This window comes from Echinops telfairi, unplaced genomic scaffold (genome assembly GCF_000313985.2).
Source record: "Echinops telfairi isolate 266 unplaced genomic scaffold, ASM31398v2 ScPeMD7_7407;HRSCAF=8445, whole genome shotgun sequence".
In the NCBI taxonomy this organism is placed as follows: domain Eukaryota; kingdom Metazoa; phylum Chordata; class Mammalia; order Afrosoricida; family Tenrecidae; genus Echinops; species Echinops telfairi.
Window position 1 is genome coordinate 806900 of NW_022111307.1, and position 21011 is coordinate 827910.

General features: G+C 36.9%; 1 protein-coding gene across 3 annotated transcripts in view; it reads right to left on the bottom strand.

Moving 5' to 3' along the window:
• The window catches only part of LOC101662924 (interleukin 1 receptor accessory protein), a 150774-nt gene that overhangs the window by 21424 nt on the left and 108339 nt on the right, over nucleotides 1–21011 (bottom strand). For all 3 annotated transcript variants that reach the window (XM_045296436.1, XM_045296437.1, XM_013007426.2), the window contains exons 5-8: nucleotides 11277–11442; nucleotides 9001–9072; nucleotides 8409–8535; nucleotides 4527–4675 (exon numbers count right to left, since the gene is read on the bottom strand). In XM_045296436.1, coding sequence (XP_045152371.1) covers nucleotides 4527–4675; nucleotides 8409–8535; nucleotides 9001–9072; nucleotides 11277–11442 — 514 coding nt within the window. The remainder of the gene's footprint in view (nucleotides 1–4526; nucleotides 4676–8408; nucleotides 8536–9000; nucleotides 9073–11276; nucleotides 11443–21011) is intronic.

The window sequence follows — 21011 nt, forward strand, 5'->3', positions numbered from 1 at the left end:
GGGTATTGCTACCCATTTTGTTATAAATCATATGCTAGATGTGTGAACTTACAAGTTATTCCATGTCAAGGAACCCATGGCTATTCTTTGGTAATTTTTTTTAGTTCTTGATAATTTTGGAACTATGATAATGATCATTTATTTCAGAACTGAAGTACAGAGAATGTGTGTTTGTGTTTGTAAACCAGACACCTGCAATTAAATTTGACCTGTGGACTTAATTTATTTGGTTACTCATAGTGTATTAAAACATATGCATTCTAGATTTCAACTTCTGGCCTTTGATACCAGATTATTCAACTTCCACCCCATAATATCTAAGAAACAAAACCATAAGTGCACAAAGAGATTTGGATAAGAATTTTCACAGATAATTTGTTCATAGGAGGTTCAAACCACAAACAACCCAAATGTCTACTAGTAAGAGGATAAATAGACAATTTGTGATATAGTCATACCCTCTCTGAGCACCACCACCCCCAAAAAATTGGCCAATAAAGAGAGAAGGAAGTTAACCAACGTAGATGAACATCAAGAAAAACCCATAATGTTATGTAAAAGTTTCTTCAATAATCGAAAGACTAACAAGATCAAAAAAAGGGGGAAAAGTAACAATACAGAAGACTTGTACAACACGGTCAACTAATTTGACTTAACTGATATTTCTAGACAAGATAGCCTCAAATTGTATAATACACATCCTTCTAATGTTCCCATGAAACATTCTCAAAAATAGTCAACATGTAGAAACTAGGGGCCAAAAAAGTGTCAATAAACTTAGAAGGATCAAAATCATACAGATTATGTGCTTTGATTTACCTCTGTTGTTGATTTTATTTTATTATATGAATTTAAATGAAATTATAAAATACTACATATTATCAAGACTGAAACACAAATTCAATTCTACAGTTCAAATAATTTTTCACTTATAATATTACTAATATGTTGTAAAAAAATCACCAAACATGTGTAAATTAAGTACATAACTATCATAAACCACGAACTAAAAAAACAAAAACAAAAACTATTTTGAACTTAATGACACTGAAAACCCAAGTTTCAAAATTTGTTGGATACTGGTTAAGTTTTTAAGAGTTAAAGGGAAAAGTATTGACAAGAAAGAGTACATTGGGTACATTGGTTATGTACCCAATCCTGCAAAAACTCTGATCTTTGAGACCAGATACAGGCTGAACTTGTGTGGAAGAGGAGTCAGAGTATACACCCAACAAACATAGATTTGGCAGAGGATATCTTTATATATGTATTTAACTTTGCCACAACTATATTCATGAAAATGGTGGAGCATATAGGGGGGAATGTTATGATCATTTCTTAGCCTTAGCTTTAACCAAACACCTTGACTGAATAAGTCTCTGAACCTGGAGTCTCAGGACCATAGCCTCAAAGAACACCAAGATCAGTAGGTATATAACCTAGTCCAAAAAGACAATGCTTTTCATCCTGCTTCAGTGAGTCGCACCTGGGAAATTAAAAGCTTGTGAATGGTCATCTAATAAGCAACTATTACCATCATCTAAGAAGGTCCTGAATAAGTTGGGAATAAATATCAACAAAATTCAAAATTACAAAAGACAGCAAGCTTTTTTGCCAGATAGTGGCTGGTAGAATCCCCGGGATTGTTGCCTTTAATCACCCTTCGGGTCTTAAAGTGAACTCACTCTTGTAGCTCAATTTTAACTTCAGATGACAGGAAAATATGAACAATTAAAATAGAAAACAAGCAAAAATTAGAACATAATAAAGGTATCAGTAAAATAAATGAAATTAAAATGAATAAACAATTAAAAAAATCAATGTAAATGAATCTAAATTTGAATTCATATAAATTATAAACCCCCAGTTTGAATGACCAAATCGGAAAGAGAGAGAGAATTATCACCATTAGAAATGAAAGTGGGAGCATCGCCACAAGTTCTGAAAATAATAAAATATAATATGCAAATAATATTTAAAAACGGACTGCTAGTCATGTGACAAATTAGAAATGGAAAATAATCCTTAAAAGACAAATTCACAAAACAGACACAAGAAGAATCAGATAATCTGAGTAAAAATTAAACACACAGAGCTCACAAAATAAAAGTTTTTTCATAAAGAAAATGTCACAACCAAGTAGTTACAAGAGCAAGTTCTTTATAAAAAATTGAGACCGCAATCATCCCTGTTTTACATATACACTTGCAAGTCATCTAAGTAAGTATCATTTTCCAAATTATATAATGAAGCCAGCAAAGGCCTGACAACTGGCAGGGCATTACAAAAAAAGATGACCTCTCTCATGAATGTGAATGTAAAATTCCATAACAAAACATTTGAACATCAGTAGATCATGAATATCTGGGGTTATTCCAGGAATGCAGGATTGGATTGGCATTTCCAAATTCATCATACTAATAGAATAAAAGAGAAAAATATCCTATGATTTTCTCAATAGAAGAATTTGACAAAATGAAACATAGGCTAATTTTTTTAAATCCTCTCAGAAAATTTAAAATCGATTAACATCTCACTCAGACAAATCTAATCTTCACAATATCTACAGTTTACATTATTCTTTATATGAAAAGACAAAATCATTTTTGCCCTCTCAGACGGGGAATGCTGCTTTCATAGCTCTTACACATCACTGAACCGGAGGTCCTAGGCAGTGAAATTGGCAGTAAAAGAAATCAAAGTTGTAAAGATCTCTGCATTTAATGCAATCCCAATCAAAATGCAACAGGTTTTTATGTAGAAATTGATACAGTTGAAAATAGAGTCTATATGAAAATATACACGGGCTTAGAATAGTCAAAAATCAATCTCAGAAATAAAAAAAGTATAAAGACATATACTACCTGATCTAATGACAATGTAAAAGTAAATTAATCTAGACAATGTGGTACTATCCTAAAGACAGATGGATGGGAATAGAATAAATAATCTAGAAATGAACCTACAGTCATTGAGTCAATATATTTTTACCAGGTTATCAAAATGTTGGTGCTGTAGGCATGGTTGTGTTGGTTCTGCCTCAGTGACCCTGTGTACCACAGAATAAAACCATGTCTGGTTTGTACCATCCTCACACTTATCGCTGCATTGGAAGCCACTACACCAATCCATGTCTTTGACGATGTTCCTTTTGTTCACTGACCCTCTCCTGCACCAGGCATGTCCTTTCGTACAGAATGTTTATAGATTTTTATGTTGTGTTTTAAATTCAAGTTTATGATGCCTTTAAAATATCACTGGTATGATGTGAGGTCATTTCTATTATTAAAATTCCCATTGTGTTTATTCCAACGAATAACAACCCAATGGGACAAAACCGAACTGTTCTCTAGTTTCCAAGATTGTAAATCTTATGGAAGCAGACAGCTTCATCATTCTCCCTTTGTGCTACTAATGGATTTGAACCGGCTCCATTAGGTGGAACAACCTTATGCTTAACCTATCATGCCACCAGGGAATACTATTATCAAACTAGCCCAACAAAAACGAAACAATTTTTTTTATCATGATATTGGAATTAGATTTCTTTCTTCTCCTTGTTCATCTATGTGTTTTAATGCTCTATCAGACTCGATGATTCTAAATGATCCAACTGTATGTGTGATGATGTCATTATTTTTCTCTAGAATGTTAAAAACAAGTTTTGAAGTATTTCATTACTTGGAGTTCTGTTTTAGGTATCATCCAAAGAGAATTTTCAGACACTACCTTTCAAAATCAATAGCTCAAATAATAATGTTTTTATTTATTTTTGAAAATTATGGTAATATCAACCTATTTATTTTTTACTTAACAAGAAATTCACTATTCTAGAAAATTGCTTTATTTTTCCATGTCCACTTCCATTTTATAACCATATAAAATAATTTTTATATCATGTCTAACCATAGTTTAGCTTATTTTTAGTAATTGTGGCGATTGGTATATTATATATTCTTCAATATGAATATTGAGTTTTACATATGATAATTTAAAATTACCTTTTTCGAGGGAACAAACATTTTATATTTTAATAATTTGCATATAATTAGAGGGTTGTTATTTCTATGCTGATGGGTATATAACTCTTTTACTGTTAAATTATTTGTTCAGGAAAGAGTCCAATAGTCTTACATCATATGGTATGATCATCTTTATGACTCTTGAACACTGCCATCAATTATTTTAAATGGGTCTTTACAATTCACCAGCACTATTATGAGTCCACTAGTTTTATTACATCCTTACTAGCTTTAAATATTTCCTCTATTGTTTATTTTTTTTAATTATCTGGTATAAAATTATGTCTCACTATCATGATCATAAGTTTTTTTTCAGTTACACTGGTGATTGAAAGTACTAGGAGCATTAAAACTATCGGAAGCAGATATGCACTGAGATCTTTATATAGATGGAATACGCTCTCAGATCTTAGGCTGAGTGCTGGAGCTCTCTCGTTCTCAACCTTTTCCTTGTTCACCACCAGGTCACCTTTGGAGCTCACAGTCTCCTCTAGAATAAGTTACCTTTCTGTTTAACCGAAGCTGTTCTGTTAGCCTCCCCTTTGTCATTTCTGGCATGACAGACATAGCTCCGCTTCAAGTCTTCTGGGGTAAGTTTCTTGATTCTTAAAGTGTGAATTTTGGTTTCATCTTCCGTTTTAGAACGACTTATACTAGAAATCAGGGAAAGAAAATCAAAATATTAGTAAAGACACCCCATGCTCGGAATGTGAATCAAAAAAGTAGGTGCCCACAGACAGGGCCCTTAGGTGAGGGCAGATGGAATACTGAGCAGTTGTACTGCCTGTGCCACAGTAGACACTTCCGGATTTCATTACTTCTCCTTGACCTTTGTATTATGGGTTATCTCAGTGTCTTGATCAGATCCCATCCTTTGGATCAGAATCTAGATTTCTATCAAAAGCACAAGACTTTCATTTCTCAACACTTCTGAGATGGGATGCAGTACCAGATTAGAGAGTAGTGTCTGGCATAAGACCCAGTTGGTTTTGGACCCAGACTGTCCTATGTACTAGCCATGTACTTTGGGTAAATTATTAATTCTTCCTATGCTTTAGGATTTTCCTTTTTTAAAAAGAGGAATGTAGCAATGCCAAGTAAATTAAGTGTATTGATTTGCTAAGGAATTTGGTGATCATGTACACTACTTTGTAAAATATTAGATCAATGTAATGTTTTACTTTTTTAGCCACTGAACTTGCTAAAAATTAAAATCATATAGGTTATTATTATCAATATCCCATCCTCTTTTTTTTTCCTTTTTGTGCTTTTTTTTCTTTACAAATCATTTTATTGGGGGCTTTTACAGCTCTTATAACAATCCATACATCAATTCTATCAAGGACATTTGTACATATGTTGCTATCATCATTTGCAAAACATTTTCTTTCTACTTGAGCCTTTGGCATCAGCTCCTCTTTTTTCCCTCTCTCCCTCATCCTCCCACTCTTGTTACCCCTTGATAAATTATACATCATTATTATTTTATCCTATCCTCTTAATCATAGCCACAGTTAATGTATTTCATTGATTCCCAAAGTTGGATTCAGAGCACAGGTAAAACACTTCCTTCAAAATTCTCAAATCTCATGGTTACCTCTTAGTATATAAAAAGAGAAAACTGCTCAGCAAGTGTATTTTATGAAAATAAATACACCGAAAGATCAGCGAGCCAAAGATCGGGTGCTTTGGGTTTACGAACATCTTAACCACATTGAATTACTTTGCTCAATAGGGGAAATAAATAATTTTAGAATTTCTCCAAGAGTTGACTGACTGCATTCCAGGTCCTCCTTCTGATAAGGCTTGCTGTTGATTATGAGAAGTTGGTTCAGGAATATGATTGGTTTAACCTCAGCTTAACTCTATAGCCTTTTCATAACCCAGAGGAAGTATGACCATTTTCTGAGATAAGAATGCTATGTATTAATTCTCTCCTTTGATGGACCCATTTTCTTTTTGATTTAGTACAGATAAAGGCTGTGTTTCAATAATCTCAAGAAGGACCAGCATGACTTCCATAATTGTGATGAGGATTGGATGCACAAAGTTCAGCCTTCCTGAAATGATCAATAACTCTGCCTTCCCTCCAGTCATGGTTTTTAGCAATTCCTATTGCAAATATCGCTCCAATTTCAGGAAATTTCCTCTGTGCCTCTGAAGGTGCCCTGCTGCTTTGACATCCATGCCTTGGTACATGATAGTTCATGTACCAAGGATCTTCTTTCCATTTGATCTAGCGAATATCTGCTCACCCTTCAAATATAGATTTAATTATTATCATGTGAGAGACATTATTCTCCTAAAATCATAAAACTTGACACTTCTCTCACTACACTTATCACATTATATGAATGTGTCTTTATATATATAAATGCTACCTACTTAAGGCCTAGAAGGTGGGGTGGGAAGCCAAGGGTTATGTACTTAAATACGAGCTGAAAGGCTCAAAAGTGCAAGGTGAACCCACCCACAGATGCCTGGGAAGACAGACCAGGTGTTCTACTTCCAAGAGGTCCCAGCCTTGAAAACTCTGCAGCGTTCTAGTCTCTGTTCATAAGATGGGGTCACCATACATTGCCAACTGGCTCCATGGCAGCTAACAGTAACATTTAGGGATTAAAAACCTTGCACAGTACCTGATGCAAAATCAGTCTTTTATAGTGACTGCATGAAGTTTGAGTTTACTTCGAGGAAAATCATATGTGTTGGCTTTGAAAAGTTCAAACAAGTAAGTAATACCCTTTAAGGTTTGGGACAACTCTGTCATATAGTTGATGGGCTTCTAATTTTTATTAATTGTTGCAGTGAACCAAATTGTTCTTTGGAAAGTGTGTGCTTCATTTCTTTTACTTCATCATCTACCATATATACTCATGCTTAAGCCAAGTTTGGGGGCACATTTTTATAGAGATTTTGTGGTAAAATTAGGTGCCTTGGCTGATATTTGGTCGGCTTATCCTCGATATTATATGGTACTTTCTTCTGCTTCATAATCTTTCTTCTACTCTTGTATACTTTGCTCCAGTGCAACCTCCTTCAGAGATTAAGAATTAAAAAACAAACAAGCCTGGTAATATTTAGGACTAAACAGAGCTAGGGCTATTATTTTAAGAGTGAGCTATACTACTATTCATCATCTTTTTAATTTTTTTAACTTCATTTTTAACAGTTTTATTGGCCCTTCATCCACATAACACAATTCAATAGTTCAATCATATCAAGAAGAGCTATATAATCATCACCACAGTTTTACATTTTCTATTTTTTATATTTAAATCACTTTTAAAATAAGTTGTGTAATCACCATCAATTTTAGTGCTCCCACCCACCTCCCACATACATTGTTTGCTCCCCCAACCCACCCACCTCCCCTATAAATCCTTGTATCAGTTCGTATCTCTATGCATCTTTTCCTTCTGTGCTTCACAAACTGGAAAACCCAACAGAAACCATAAAAAATAGAAACATCACCCTGGATACCGTAGGCTTGAGGAGGACTCTATCGAAGTACAGTTCTACCAAGAATAAAATTTAAAGGTCATACAAGTGGTTAACCAATATTAACAAACTTAATTTAAAATGTGATATATATACTACATCAATTAAAAGGAAGAATATAGATACAAATTATCACCCCCAAATAAGAAACTAATAATATCTGAGGCACAAACACAGGGTGCCAAACTCTTCAACAGAGAAAATGAAGACAGGCTCATCAACAGCGTTCATATATTCACAGCTCTATAATTGTAACATTTTATACATATGGGATTTTCATTTCCTATATGTAATATCAGCCCTGGTGGCACAGTGGTTTACTAGTTGGCCTGCTAACTGAAAGGCCAACAGTTTGAATCCACCAGTCACCCTGTGGGAAAACAATGAGACTTCCTCCTCCCATGAAGATTCATACTCTTTGAAAGCCATGGGGACAGTTTTACTCCATCTTACCGTGTCACTATAGTTTTGGGTGATTTATATGTGGTATCATAGCATACACAAGGTATCATGAATGAGTGAATTGTGCCAGGCTTATGACAGTAGGGACTCCAGCTAGAGCTTGGTAAAGATGCACAGCCTAAATCAAAATCCAAACTCACTGCTCTTGAGTAGCTTACAAGTCAGAGAGACCCTACAGGATAGAACAAAACTGCCCCATAGGGTTTTCAGTGCTGTAAATCTTAACAGAAATGGTTGCTACATCTTGCTCCTGATAGAGCATTTGGTGGGTTCGAACTGCTAATCCAGTGGCGTGAACTATTTTGCTGATTTTAGTTAATAATAGGCAAGAATTGGAATTCTTTTATTCATTGACAAATAGATATCAAAGTACATTGCATCGATGGACAAGGATTAGTGACCCCCTACCCTATCCCATGATACCTTTCATTGACCATTATGTCTCCATTGAAGTCATCAACCTTTTTCCCATCGATGGTCCACCAAAGTTCATTGCGAGAGCCCTTCAGGAAAGTGAAAAAGACTTCGCAGGGAATGAGGAGCTCCTCTCCTAGAAAACAAATGAACCAAGGGTGTGCGTCCAACGGTCCATTACCTTCATCTGGCCCTACTGGATCGACTCCCTCCCATACAGCTGGGAGGAGTCAGAACCATTATCTTTCATTTCATTTTTCACAAACAACTTGAACCCCCCTCATAAATTCTAAAATGACAATGTCACTGTTAGCCCTAAACCTCCTTAGTTTGCCCTTCTCCTTTGAAATGCCCCTGTCCAACACAGTGAGACCAAGGAACGGTTCTCCGATCTTTGGTTCTTGGTTCAGGGAAGAAGTCAGACTGACGTCACTGAAAGCACACACAAAGCACATCTCGCTCGAAGTGCAAAAGCTTCAAGTCGTTGCTTTTTTTTTTTTTTTTTACAATAATCCTCCATCCTTTTATGTTAGCTCATGTTTTATTCCTTATAATTAAGAGGAGTCTAGCTAAAATTCAATGTCAACATGGGTGTAATTACCTGGTTCTTTCTCATAGATAATAATATCATTGGGTGAACGGATCTGAGGCGGTGTTGCATCTATTGGAGAGCCTTGATAGAGAGAAAAGAAAAGATGATAAATGATGTACCTTTTATCCACCACGACACTTTTCAAAAATCGGCTGTTCTGTGAAGTCTTTCCCCAAATTTCCTTTCAGAGTTCATCAATTTTCTTGAGACCTCACTTGTCCTCAATTATACCACTTAACTCATTTAAAACCAATAAAGGGCCAGGTTATATTGCATACACGCCATGTTTCAAGATAAAATGTCTAACTATGTTCATGTTCTTCAAAGTTGCTCGTACTATATAATAAGCAATTGCTTTCATGCATTGTGCATTGCTTCATATATATGTAATTTAGATGTGTGTGTGCATGAATGTGTATTTCCCCCCCTTCTTCCACATGCTCAAAGTGTAGTATGTGACCTGGTTATATAAGTAAGTCTGGAATGACTGGATACATGAATGTAAAATTCAAAAAACTCAGTTTTGAGTTCGTGTCAGCATGTCTAGTGTTTAGTCAGTAGTTGGATGCTCAAACATGGGATGGCTGTTCTCGATAACATCCCATCATCCTAAACTGCAATGAAATAACATGAAGGGGCTTTTCAAGAGAGTGTTTAAGAATATGCAATTCAAAAGTTTAATGCACAGGGTTATAGAAAACCCAGATTTGGCACATACTAAATATATGACACTGGTTCCTAATTAGTCCTTAAATAGCCCATTCCCCCCCATTTTTTTGTCACCGTAAAGTTGAAATCAAGCAATGTATATAGACATCCACTAGTAATGCATATGGAGTACTCAGTAATATGCAGCTTTTACTGAATTCATTTTGGTCCCTTAAATGAAAAAAAGAAAAAACTTGGCCTGTCAATTTTTATATCTTAATTAGGATAAAAATTTATGCTTTTTTCCAACTTTCTAAAGTAAACACTAATAGATTGTGAGTGGATGTGTGTGCAATTAGAACATAGATTATTTGATATAAAACAACTGCCAAAACAAATGACAGTTGGATTATTCATTTTACTTGAAAATTCTATTCAAGCTAAATTATAAATTCTTTTTTTTCTCTTTAGAATTTATCCCCAACTCAACATTATTCAATTCTACCTAAAAGCAAACAGAAATAATTGATTACAAAATTGCTAGATTGAATTGTATGTGTGATAAAGCAGTTTTGTTATGTAAGCTGAAAATGGTGTCAGAATAGTAAAAATAAGCTTTCAATCGAGGGTCCCAAACCTGGAATGTAGCATTACCAGACTTCTTCCACTAAGTGCTTCTAAACAAATGGCTTCCCGACTCTGTGCCTCAATGTTCTCCTCTCATAAAAGGTCAGAACCAAAACCGAACTCAGTGGCACGGAGTCAATTCTGACGCACTGTGACCCTTTAGAACTGAGTAGAACTGCCCTCTGGGTTTCTAGATTGTAACTCTTTATGGGAGTAGAAAGCCTCATCTCTCTCCCTTAGGGGTTTGACTTTGTAGTTAGCAGCCGAATGCATAACCAACCAAGGTACTAGGGTTACTAAAAGTTAGGGTGTGATAAAACTTCTAAGGTATATTCTCTCACTCTGACACCCTTATTCTGATGTTCATTTTAAGAGGATGGGCATTAAACTTGGGGCTGATCCTTAAATGCCACCTATCCTGAGATCAGGTCTGTTGATTGCCAGAAGCACTTTCCCTCTGTTTAGGTATTGCCTTCTCTGCTCTCCTGGTTTCCAAAACTTTTCTTAGCACAAAACAGTGGTTGAACACTGCCAATAAACACTTCAGCATTAACTATCAAACTCTTAGTAGATAGAAAGATGCAGTTTATCCACGCGAAACACCTTTTGACAATAACATCAGTGCTTGCTTGGAATGGACCTACGCACTATTTGTATACTACTTTTAAGATTGACAACTATCCTGAAAGTTAGGTGTACCTAAGGACACTGAGACATTGTTCAAAATCATGTTAATGAATAACAGCAGTGAGCTAATGTTAACACAGTCAACCCTGGTTCTCTCTTTATTTCCTAAATGGCCTTTCGTCATCCACTCACACATCCATTGAGTCAATCACTAATCATTAGATGTTTACTTGGAATTGCTAAAGACTATGGATAATGCTATAAACAAAAAGAAATACCCATTTTTCTTATAGATTTTCTCAACTTGTATGTAATAAATTATCATGAGCCCAAACACTCTTAGGTCATTTTTATTATGTGCACTTAGGAAAAATCATGCTTACCTACCACCGTTACAGTTAGAGTTCTAGTCAGATGGAAGATCCTCCCATTTTCTGGATATGTGACAACACATGTGTAATTACCATTAACTGAAATAACGGCATACGTAAAGCTCAAATTTATGTCTTCAGGTTTTACAAAGGAAAAGCCTTGTATCTTTGAACAGTCCTGGAAGAAGTAAAATAAATGATATTTAGTATTTATATACATGCATGCAAAATATATAAATATACATGCAAACTCATATCTAATTTTGCACAGAACAGTCAAATGTCAATGCCGTACTTTATATAAAACTATTATAATCAAAGAGAGGAACCCTTGTGATGTATTGGATTATGCAAAGGGTTGTTAACCGAAAGGTCACTAGTTCAAAACCACCAGTTGCTCTGTAGTAGAAAGATGAAGCTTCCTAATCTGTTAAAGATTTACTGTCTCAGAAACCCATAGGGTAACGCTATTCTGTCCTATAAGGTCACTATTAGTTGGAATCAAGTTGATGGAAGTGAGAGTTTTAATTTTGATCAAGTATTTTATATTGTCTAGGCAAATAATTATTAGAACAAGTGTATTATCTTTTCTGCAAAAGGAAACCTTACAATTTGGATTTGTGATATGAATTCAGCAATCCAGACAGCTTATCACAGGACCCAGCATTTAAATTCTGAGAAGTCCATTGTGAGAGTGAAACAAACAAACAAACAAACAAAAAACAAACTCAATGCAGTCAAGTCGATGATGACTCATAGTGACGTTATAGGACAAGGTAGAACTGCCTCTGTGGGGCTCTGAGACTCTAGCTGTTTACGGGAGTAGAAAGCCCCATAGTTTCCCTATGGAGCAGCTAGTGGTCTCAAACTGCAGACTGCAAATTGCAGCCCCATGCATAACCACTATACCACCAGAGTTCCCTATGGGAGTGAAGCAAGGTGAAGATTTTGAAATATTGACTAAGGAAACGGGAAACCCTCCATGTCCTACTCTTTATTCAACCTGTATGTTGAGCAAAGATTTAGATAACTTGGACTACATGAGGAAGGACTTGACATCAGGATCGGAGCAAGGCTTATTAACAATCTGTGATATGCAGATGGCAATCTTGCTTGCTGAAATGGAGGGACTTGAAGCACTTGCAAGTGAAGACCAAGGATTATAACCTTCACCGTGGACTGCAACACAATGTAAAGGAAACAAAACTCCTCACAGCTAGACCACTGGGTGACATCATCATCAATGGAGAAGAGACTGAAGTTGTTGAGGATTTCATCTTGCTGGCTCCACAATCAGTGCCCTGGGAGCAGCAGCCAAGGGATCAAAGGCTGCTGAGAACAGGGACACTGTGCTGTACAAGGAAGACCTCTTTAAAGTGTTGGAGAGCAAGGAGATCACTTTGGGACTGAGGTGCCCGTGACTTAAGTTTGGGTATTTATAATTGCCTCATGAGTTAGTTAGTTAGTTAGTTAGTTAGTTAGTTAGTTAGTTAGTTAGTTTTGCCAACCTGGCTGATATACACATGTGGGGTTAATTGAGAGGCGGAGGGATAAATGGCTCCGTAAGCCTCGCTTTTCGATTTCTCAGGTCTTTTGTTTTATGATGGTCGGACCAGGGTGCAGCTGCCTTAGTCATTTCCCTGCTTCAGCTGGCAAGGCTCACTTCCTGCAAGACATCCCTGAGGAGAAGCCACATGGACCTACCCTGAGGCAGCCCTGGGTGCTGGAGCAGCCGTGTGGAGCCCGCTGCCAGTGCTGAGATGCTTACATGTTCACTGACTGGGCTTTCCTCCTGCAGTCAGCATCATTGCATCTGTTTTGTGAGATGGAGGAGGACTTTGTGGATTGGTGTCGGACATATGGGTTAATGTGGGACGTGTGGGCTTGGGCAGCACTGGATTGGGATGTTTTCTTGATGCTCACTTAACTTTTATAACACTCTCTTCTACATGGGTTTCTGTGGATTTGTTTCTCTAAAGTACCCAGACGAATACACCTCATATGCATTATAAAGTGGGACATTAAGTAAGGAAGACCAAAGAACAATCGGCACATTGGAACTCTGGTGCTGGTGAAGAAGACTGAAAGTACCCAGGCCTGCCAAAAGAACAAACACGTCTGTCTGGAGGAAGGACAGACAGATGCACCTTAGCGGCAACTATGGGAAGACCTTAGTTCACGTGCTTTGCACATGTTATCAGGGGAGAATAGTCCCTGGCGAAGGATATCATTTTTAATAAAGTAGAGGGCAATGAAAACAATGGAGTGATACATGGCTGCAACATTGGGCTCAAACATAAGAATTATTGTGAAGATAGTGCAAGAGCAGGCACGTGTTTCATTCTGTTGTACCCAAAATTGCTATGAATGGAACCAACTCCATGACATCCAGCACAATAACTTTTTAGAAAAATAAATTTTATTTTTGTACATTTCTTCACAGATATTGTTAATTCAGGAACACTAACACTGTCTGATACACTGGGCTTTGGTTTTGATGTCTGATTTTGGCATCCTTGATCACACTGTTGAATCACTATACATAACATTTCAAACATTTTTTTGATTTTCTTATAATGCATGCCATTTTTACAATTCAACATAATCCACTTGAGAATCTGAAAATAAAGTATATTTTTAAAACAAATAGTTGGAAACAATACCAGCCAACCAAACATGGAGTCATGAAAATAAGTTTGACTCATAGAAACTCTATGAGGAAGACTAGACTTGCTCAATTGGGATTCCAAGCATGTAAATCTTCATGGAAGCAGACTCTCACACCTTCTCCCCTGGAAAAGCTAGTAGTCTGAACTACTGATAGTGAGATTGGCAGCTGAGCACGTACGCAGCACACTGTCAAAAGCAGTATGAGTATTTTTGATCCAAACTCATATTTCCATATAGCCCGATTTACTCTAAAAGTTTTCTATTAGTACCTCCCATTCAACTTATTAGAGACTTGCTTTGAGTCTCTCAGTCTCACTAATTAGTTTTCTTACTTAATTCTTTCCTTTGGGAGAAAACAAATCAACATTTCATCTGTGACAAAAGTTTATGTTCAACATATACTCTCAAAATATTTTGTGTTTTCCTTTAAAAATGAGTACTCCATCTATAGCTGTGTATATGTATATATGTGTGTGTATATATATATCTATATGTTTTAGCCTACTCATTAGGAGCACAAATGAAAGAAGAAAAGAAACTATCTACAGAGTTAATACTGGAACAAAGCCACAGCCTCATGGACACCGTGACCATAAGGGTTATGTGGCGGCCAGCTACTATTAGCAAACATTCCCAACGAGGCCACAGAAGGTGGCTTTTTACAGAGTGGGAGAAAAATGCTGAACAAAACTCAAACTCTTAAAAAGTCCAAACTTACAAGACCAGTTGAGACGGGAGGACTCCCTGAACCTAACACCCTCAAATACTCTTTAAACCTTAAGCTGAAACTAACCTGTGAGGGTCCCAAAGTCAAAGCTACCCCCTGTGAGTATGGGAAACCGTTCAGAAAACATCCATCCGAGACAAGCATTCAACAAGAAACTCAAAGCAATGAAGAGCAGCGATGAGGGCAGTGAACTGGACGTGGAACAACTACAATGCAATTAGTGATAATGCTGACGCGTTGTCAAAAATATAACTGATATCCTTGAACAATCTGTGTCTAAATTCTCAAATGGAATTTAATATACCATGCAAACTTTCACTGGAAACAGTAAAATATTTTTTAATTAATTGAATTTGAATACAATAATTTAGGTATGCTTGTACAGAAAATATTAAAATCAATCAGTTGCAGTGATCACTAAGGTAAAACAGCTACACATTGAACTGATTACTTTGGGCAGGTTATAGATCCTTGCCTTAGCTTACATTAACTGTAAAAGAGGGATCTGGATTTATCTGCAAGGTCCTTTAGACTAAGAATCTTTCACTGATGTGTATTTCAAGGTCCAGTATGAACATATTTATATTTTCAATATCCACAGATTTAGCTATCATTTGTGGGTAATTAAGGATTTTTTTAAACTTTGATTTCTGGAGCATGCATTTTGAAATATGTCAGTTAAATGAGGTAGTGCTTTTGTAATCCTTTTGTAATCACAGGAAACACATCTGTAAAGAACAGCATGGAAGCCTTGTTTCATGAAGATCGCGATAAAGGAAGTAGGGATACATTCAAGTAAGTTACTTTCTGAATACGTTCTACCCTGTTTTGATATGCAATGCAATTCTTTCAAACACTTATTGTGTCAGCAAAGGATTTCTATTATTTTATTTTATCACCGAATATAAAGACAAAAGGCCTGTGGTCCTAAGTGAAGTGAGGTTTGGGTTAAACTGAGTTTAAAATATATATTTGACTCCATTTGATTTGTCTGCCACTTTTCATTTAAAGAGATCAAAGATAATTCCCACTCATTTGTTAGCTTAGCTGTTCCTGTATCCCTGGGAAGTAGACCAATCAGACTCAATGGTATCAGAGATGGCCAAACAGAAAAGAAAAAAGAAAAATATCAGACAAAGAGAGATTCTTTTAGATAACACAGTGCATAGCTAAAATTCCGATCTACCTGGGGAATAAGGGTTTACACTACTTCATAACCAAGAATGAACACTTCTCAGCACTTGAAGATAGAAACATTATACCAAGACATGTACTTTACATGTATGCTCTTCATTCATTTACATACTTATTCCAACTGAGAATCTGTAATGCCTTTATCACTATTTTTAAATCCAAATACGAAGTCTTTTAGAACTGTTAACCTCCAATATTACAGAGCCAAGCAATGTCAAAGCGGGAATCTGAACCTAAACCTACTTGTGAGGTATCTACACTACTCAATATTGCCTGCACATCCTATAGAGTGGTCTATTTATATGCCACATATGGGCTCATTCTTAGTGTTATACTTATGTGATCACTTATGTTTATACCAGTGATTTCTTAAGACTAATCCCTACATTTGGTTATTAAATGAAAAAAGCACCCAATTTTAGGATAAATCCATTTTTTTAAAGGATATACTGAAAGGACCTTTTTTAGCCACTTCAAAGCCAGCAGGCCTATAGCATGCTTGAAAACCAAAAAGACTCCTTGAAAGAATAAATTTAGAACCTAAGTCTGTATGTATGTGATGACATCAACGTCACTATAAATGAGCAGGATCTAGAGAGCTCCTTGTGTGAATTTGGCTTGTCTCCATTATTTCCCCCCTAAAACACCTTCCTCCCTAGTCCCTTTAGCACAGATACCTGAGATATAATTATATTCTTAAACATAAGAATATCGTTCTTATTAAGATCACGCGTGAAACTTTTAGAATGATATTAAAACAATTTGTCTCAAACCCAGAAGAAAGCAGATGTGAACTAATAGTGGCAGTGACAAAGAAAAAGATACATGCTTCCAAATGTAGGGAATGGAATGGGTTAATCATGGGTGGATTTTACTGTCAAGCAAACATTTTTCTGATGTGAAGACCAGTCATCCTTCTGGTAGTCCCAACAGAGGTGAAACAGGAGAGCAAGTTAGTCAACCATGCACTGTTGGTCAAGAAAACTTACCACCAGTGTACAGAAAGAACAGAACAGGAGGAAATCAATTTTGTGGCAAAGTAGGTATGTGGATGAGAGCAGTCATAACCAAATAAAGGAAAACACCGTATTTAGGAAACCTGTGGTTGTGTAGAGCACGGTGTGAGGGGATGAAAATGAAAATGACATGTTTCCTAACCTACAGGTTCCAAAGTATTTTCAGTGCATTTATTATTATTTCCAACCAGCTCTACAAGAACAATACCTGGTGATCTGACTACATAAAACATGATAACCTAAAACACCCTATGTCACTAACTTGATCACGCTAATAACCACCACAGCCACAACCGTCTGGTGAAAGATCACAACAAGTGTAGTGCAAGGCAAATGGGGCTGGAGAGAGAAAGAAGAGAAAATATTTAGAAACAAATTCATAGACATATGTAGTTCAGCTAGACTGTAAAGAATAAATAGAATATGAATAGCAATTGAAGAAGAGGGTCACCATGGGGAAAATACACTCCAGGCACAGGAAAAATTGAGAACATTTTCCCTGCACTGAGAACATTTGTTCTCTGTGTTAACACTTCATACACTTTATTAAAATGATATGCTTTCATATCTATTTCCTCCTCTGGAGCATTAAATCCTATGGGGAATGGATGAGGACTGTATCTACATAACTGGCAACCTCCCCAAGACATGCCAACTGATAAGTACCAAATACATTTGCTATGAGCAAAACCATGAATGAGAGAAGCAGGGACACAGACATGGAGTTAAAAGTTTACAGAGTATGTTTCTGATGATTGATAGACGGGTCTGCAATATAACAGAGAGAGCAGGCGCTAGAAGGATAGGGGAAGTAAGGATATGTGTGCAATGAGTGTAATTCAGATATAGGGGATGAGCACTGTGAATATCTAGCCAAGTATTTACATCAAGATTAAGCTTATACAAAACACTTGATACTTTGATTTGGACAATAATGTAGACAATGCCCTAAGGTTTGTCACACAAAATCTCACAATAGTTCAGTATACGGTTGCTCCAATGATGAGAACTAAGTTCTGCCTTTTTCTACAAAGTGTTTCCTACGTGTCAGGAGCTGTGGTAGGAGTTTGAGCACACAATAGCCAGTAAAAATAGAAACAGCTTTTCTTCTGGAATTTGCAGTCCTGTCGAATTAAGTCAGTTATGTATTCAATTTCTAAGGACATTCTCGATTAGCTCAGTTATGTGCTGTGTGCTTGGAATGCATGGGACAGGGGAAAAAAGTGGAGGGGGGGGGCTTGCTGTGTTGTTCTGAAGAAATGCAATCACTATAGTAACAAATATGAGTTAAGAATTAAGTGTTACAGAAGTACTAAAACCCGCCCCCTTTTTACTTGATTGTGACCCGTAATGGTCCTATAGGACTCAGTTGAATCAGTCCAAGGATTGCCCTGGCTGTAAATCTTTACAACATCAGACTACCCCATCTTTCTCATTTGGTATGGATAGTGGGTCACATTTCCAAGCTTCTGGTTAATAGCCAAGCATGTAATCATTGAGCCACCTTATAAAACAAGGGTAATTTGTTTAGTCTGATTCAGCCCCAAAGCTTTCTAGATATTGGAGTGGCGCTTTAATGACTCTTGGTATTCAATAGCCCTGAAACTACATTTAAAAAATATTGTACAAAGGTAAGTCAAAGACTATTACTATAAAATTGTATTAAACAACTATTGAAATGTGAAGCTATTGTTTCTCAATATACTTCCCACCTCTCTCACAGTTTCCTTGAGGAATTCTGTGCTCTTGCATGTATACCATATCAGAACAACACATCATACACAACAGTGTAGGCATCTTCCAAGGTCTCAAGTAATTTTCCTTTTAAATATTCTTTGAAGTTTGGTATCAAAATGAAGCCTGAAGGGGTGATATCAAAGTAGTAGAATGACTGGATAAGCGTTCCTAATGAAGTTTTCATAGGCCTGCCCTTCATAGCAGGGAAGAAGGAGCAGGAGTGTTTCCTAACGAAGGGGCAAAATTCCTCTGAGAAACTGTCCTGACCTTTTTGTTTCTGATTGTGTCAGTCTGGGTACATTAGAGAAACAAATCCACAGAAACCCATGTAGAAGAGAGAGTTTTATATAAAGGGTAAGTGCGAATCAAGGAAACATTCCAACCCAGTGCTGCCCAAGCCCACAAGTCCAACATTAACCCATATGTCCAACACCAATCCACCAATCCACAAAGTCCTCCTCCATCTCACAAAACAGACATAATGATGCTGACTGCAGGAGGAAAGTCAAATCAGTGAACGTGTAAGCATCTCAGCGCTGGCAGGGGTCTCCACACGGCTGCTCCAGCACCCAGGGCTGCATCAGGGTCGGTCCATGTGGCTTCTCCTCGGGGATGTCTTGCAGGAAGTGAGCCTTGCCAGCTGAAGCAGGGAACTGCTAAGGCAGCTGCACCCTGGTCTGACCATCAGAAAGCAAGAGACCGGAGAACTAGAAAGGCGAGATTCACTGATCCATTTATCTCTCTGCCCTTTAATTAACCCCACATGTGTTTATCAGCCAGGTTGGTACAATAAATTAACTACGTCACTGATTAAGCTTTCAATTTTTTATACTTTTTTTTTAATTAAAAGATAATTTTAATGGGGACACTTACAGCTCTTATAACAATTCATACACCAATTATATCAAGCATATTGGGATATATGATGCCACCATTATTTTCTAAACATTTATTTTCTATTGAGCCCTTATTATCAGCTCTTTTTTTCCTTCCCTTCCCCCGACCCTCGTGACCACTTGATAAGTTTTTAAATTATTAAGATTTTCATCTTACACTGACTGCTGTCTCCCTTCCCCCATGGTTTATGTTGTTCATCCCCCTTGGGGTGGGGGTTGTGGTGGTTATGCATCTAATATACTTTTTCAAAAGTATATATAACAAGTACCTATAATCTTCCTTTGTCCTATGAGGAACTCTATCAAGATGACCCCTTTAGGATTCCAAAAATAGTTGCCACAGCCCTCTGAGCTGACTTTTCAGCCTTGAATTTACTGGTGCTCCTCAGATGCCACTGTTTACATTAGATATTTTCGAAGACACCCTTAGGAGACTAAGCAAAGTGTATATATCAAGAGAGCTTGTCTGTAACCATCCAGCAATCGCTGGGATATGCTGAAACATATCTAAACTGGAATAAATCTATGCATGTATGAATTAGACTCCTAGTAGCAATACCTTTACACATAACCATGTATATCCATGTATTAAATTATATGTGTAAAATTCTGAAAGAAAATATGACACTAATACTGATGATTGAAACCACTGCACAGAAAGTGCAGCTAAAAGAATAAGATAAGGAAAACAAAACCAACAAAGTTGTCGGATCAAATTGAAGGAAGTACTTTACAAATGAAGTCTACTACACAGGCCTTGGACTAACTTCCCAACAGCAAGTGCGGGGCCATGGAGAAGGCCAGCCCTGGCACTTTTTCAGAAAATTGCTTTACTGTTGGCATTTTATCAGAAAAAGCAAAGATTTTTCTGCTTTTTAGAAAGACTTTTACACCATATCTGACCAATTCTGATTAATGTCATACTAAAAATCAGAAGAGGTAATATACCATTTTTAATAACCATGTGAGGGAGATAGGCAACCCATCTTTTGCAAATTTATATTCATGGTTTCTCTCCCTCTCTACTAAATGGCAGTCTAGAGCATTTCAGAAGTTGCCAAAAATGTAATATCCAAAATCTCCATTAAAGTGGTTCCTCTGATCCTTGGTACGAAAGGGGAAATTGCCTCTGCTTTTATAAGTGACTCCAGAAAATAAAATGTCAAACTATCCACTTATAACAATGAGGAATACAACTAACTGGGTAATAAGAAAATTAGGAAGGCTTTCCATACCATAATATCCAAGCCTATGAAAGAATCTAACACCAGAGGATGTGCACTGGTACAGATAGGAACTCGAAATACAGTGAATCCAGGGCGGATGATCCCTACAGGACCAGTGGTGTGAGGGGCGATACTGGGAGGGGAGAGGGAGAGTGGGTTGGAAAGAGGGAACTGATTACAGGGAACTATATGTGACCTCCTCCCCGGGGGATGGACAACCAAAAAGTAGGTGAAGGGAGACGTCGGACAGGGAAAGATATGACAAAATAACAATTTATAAA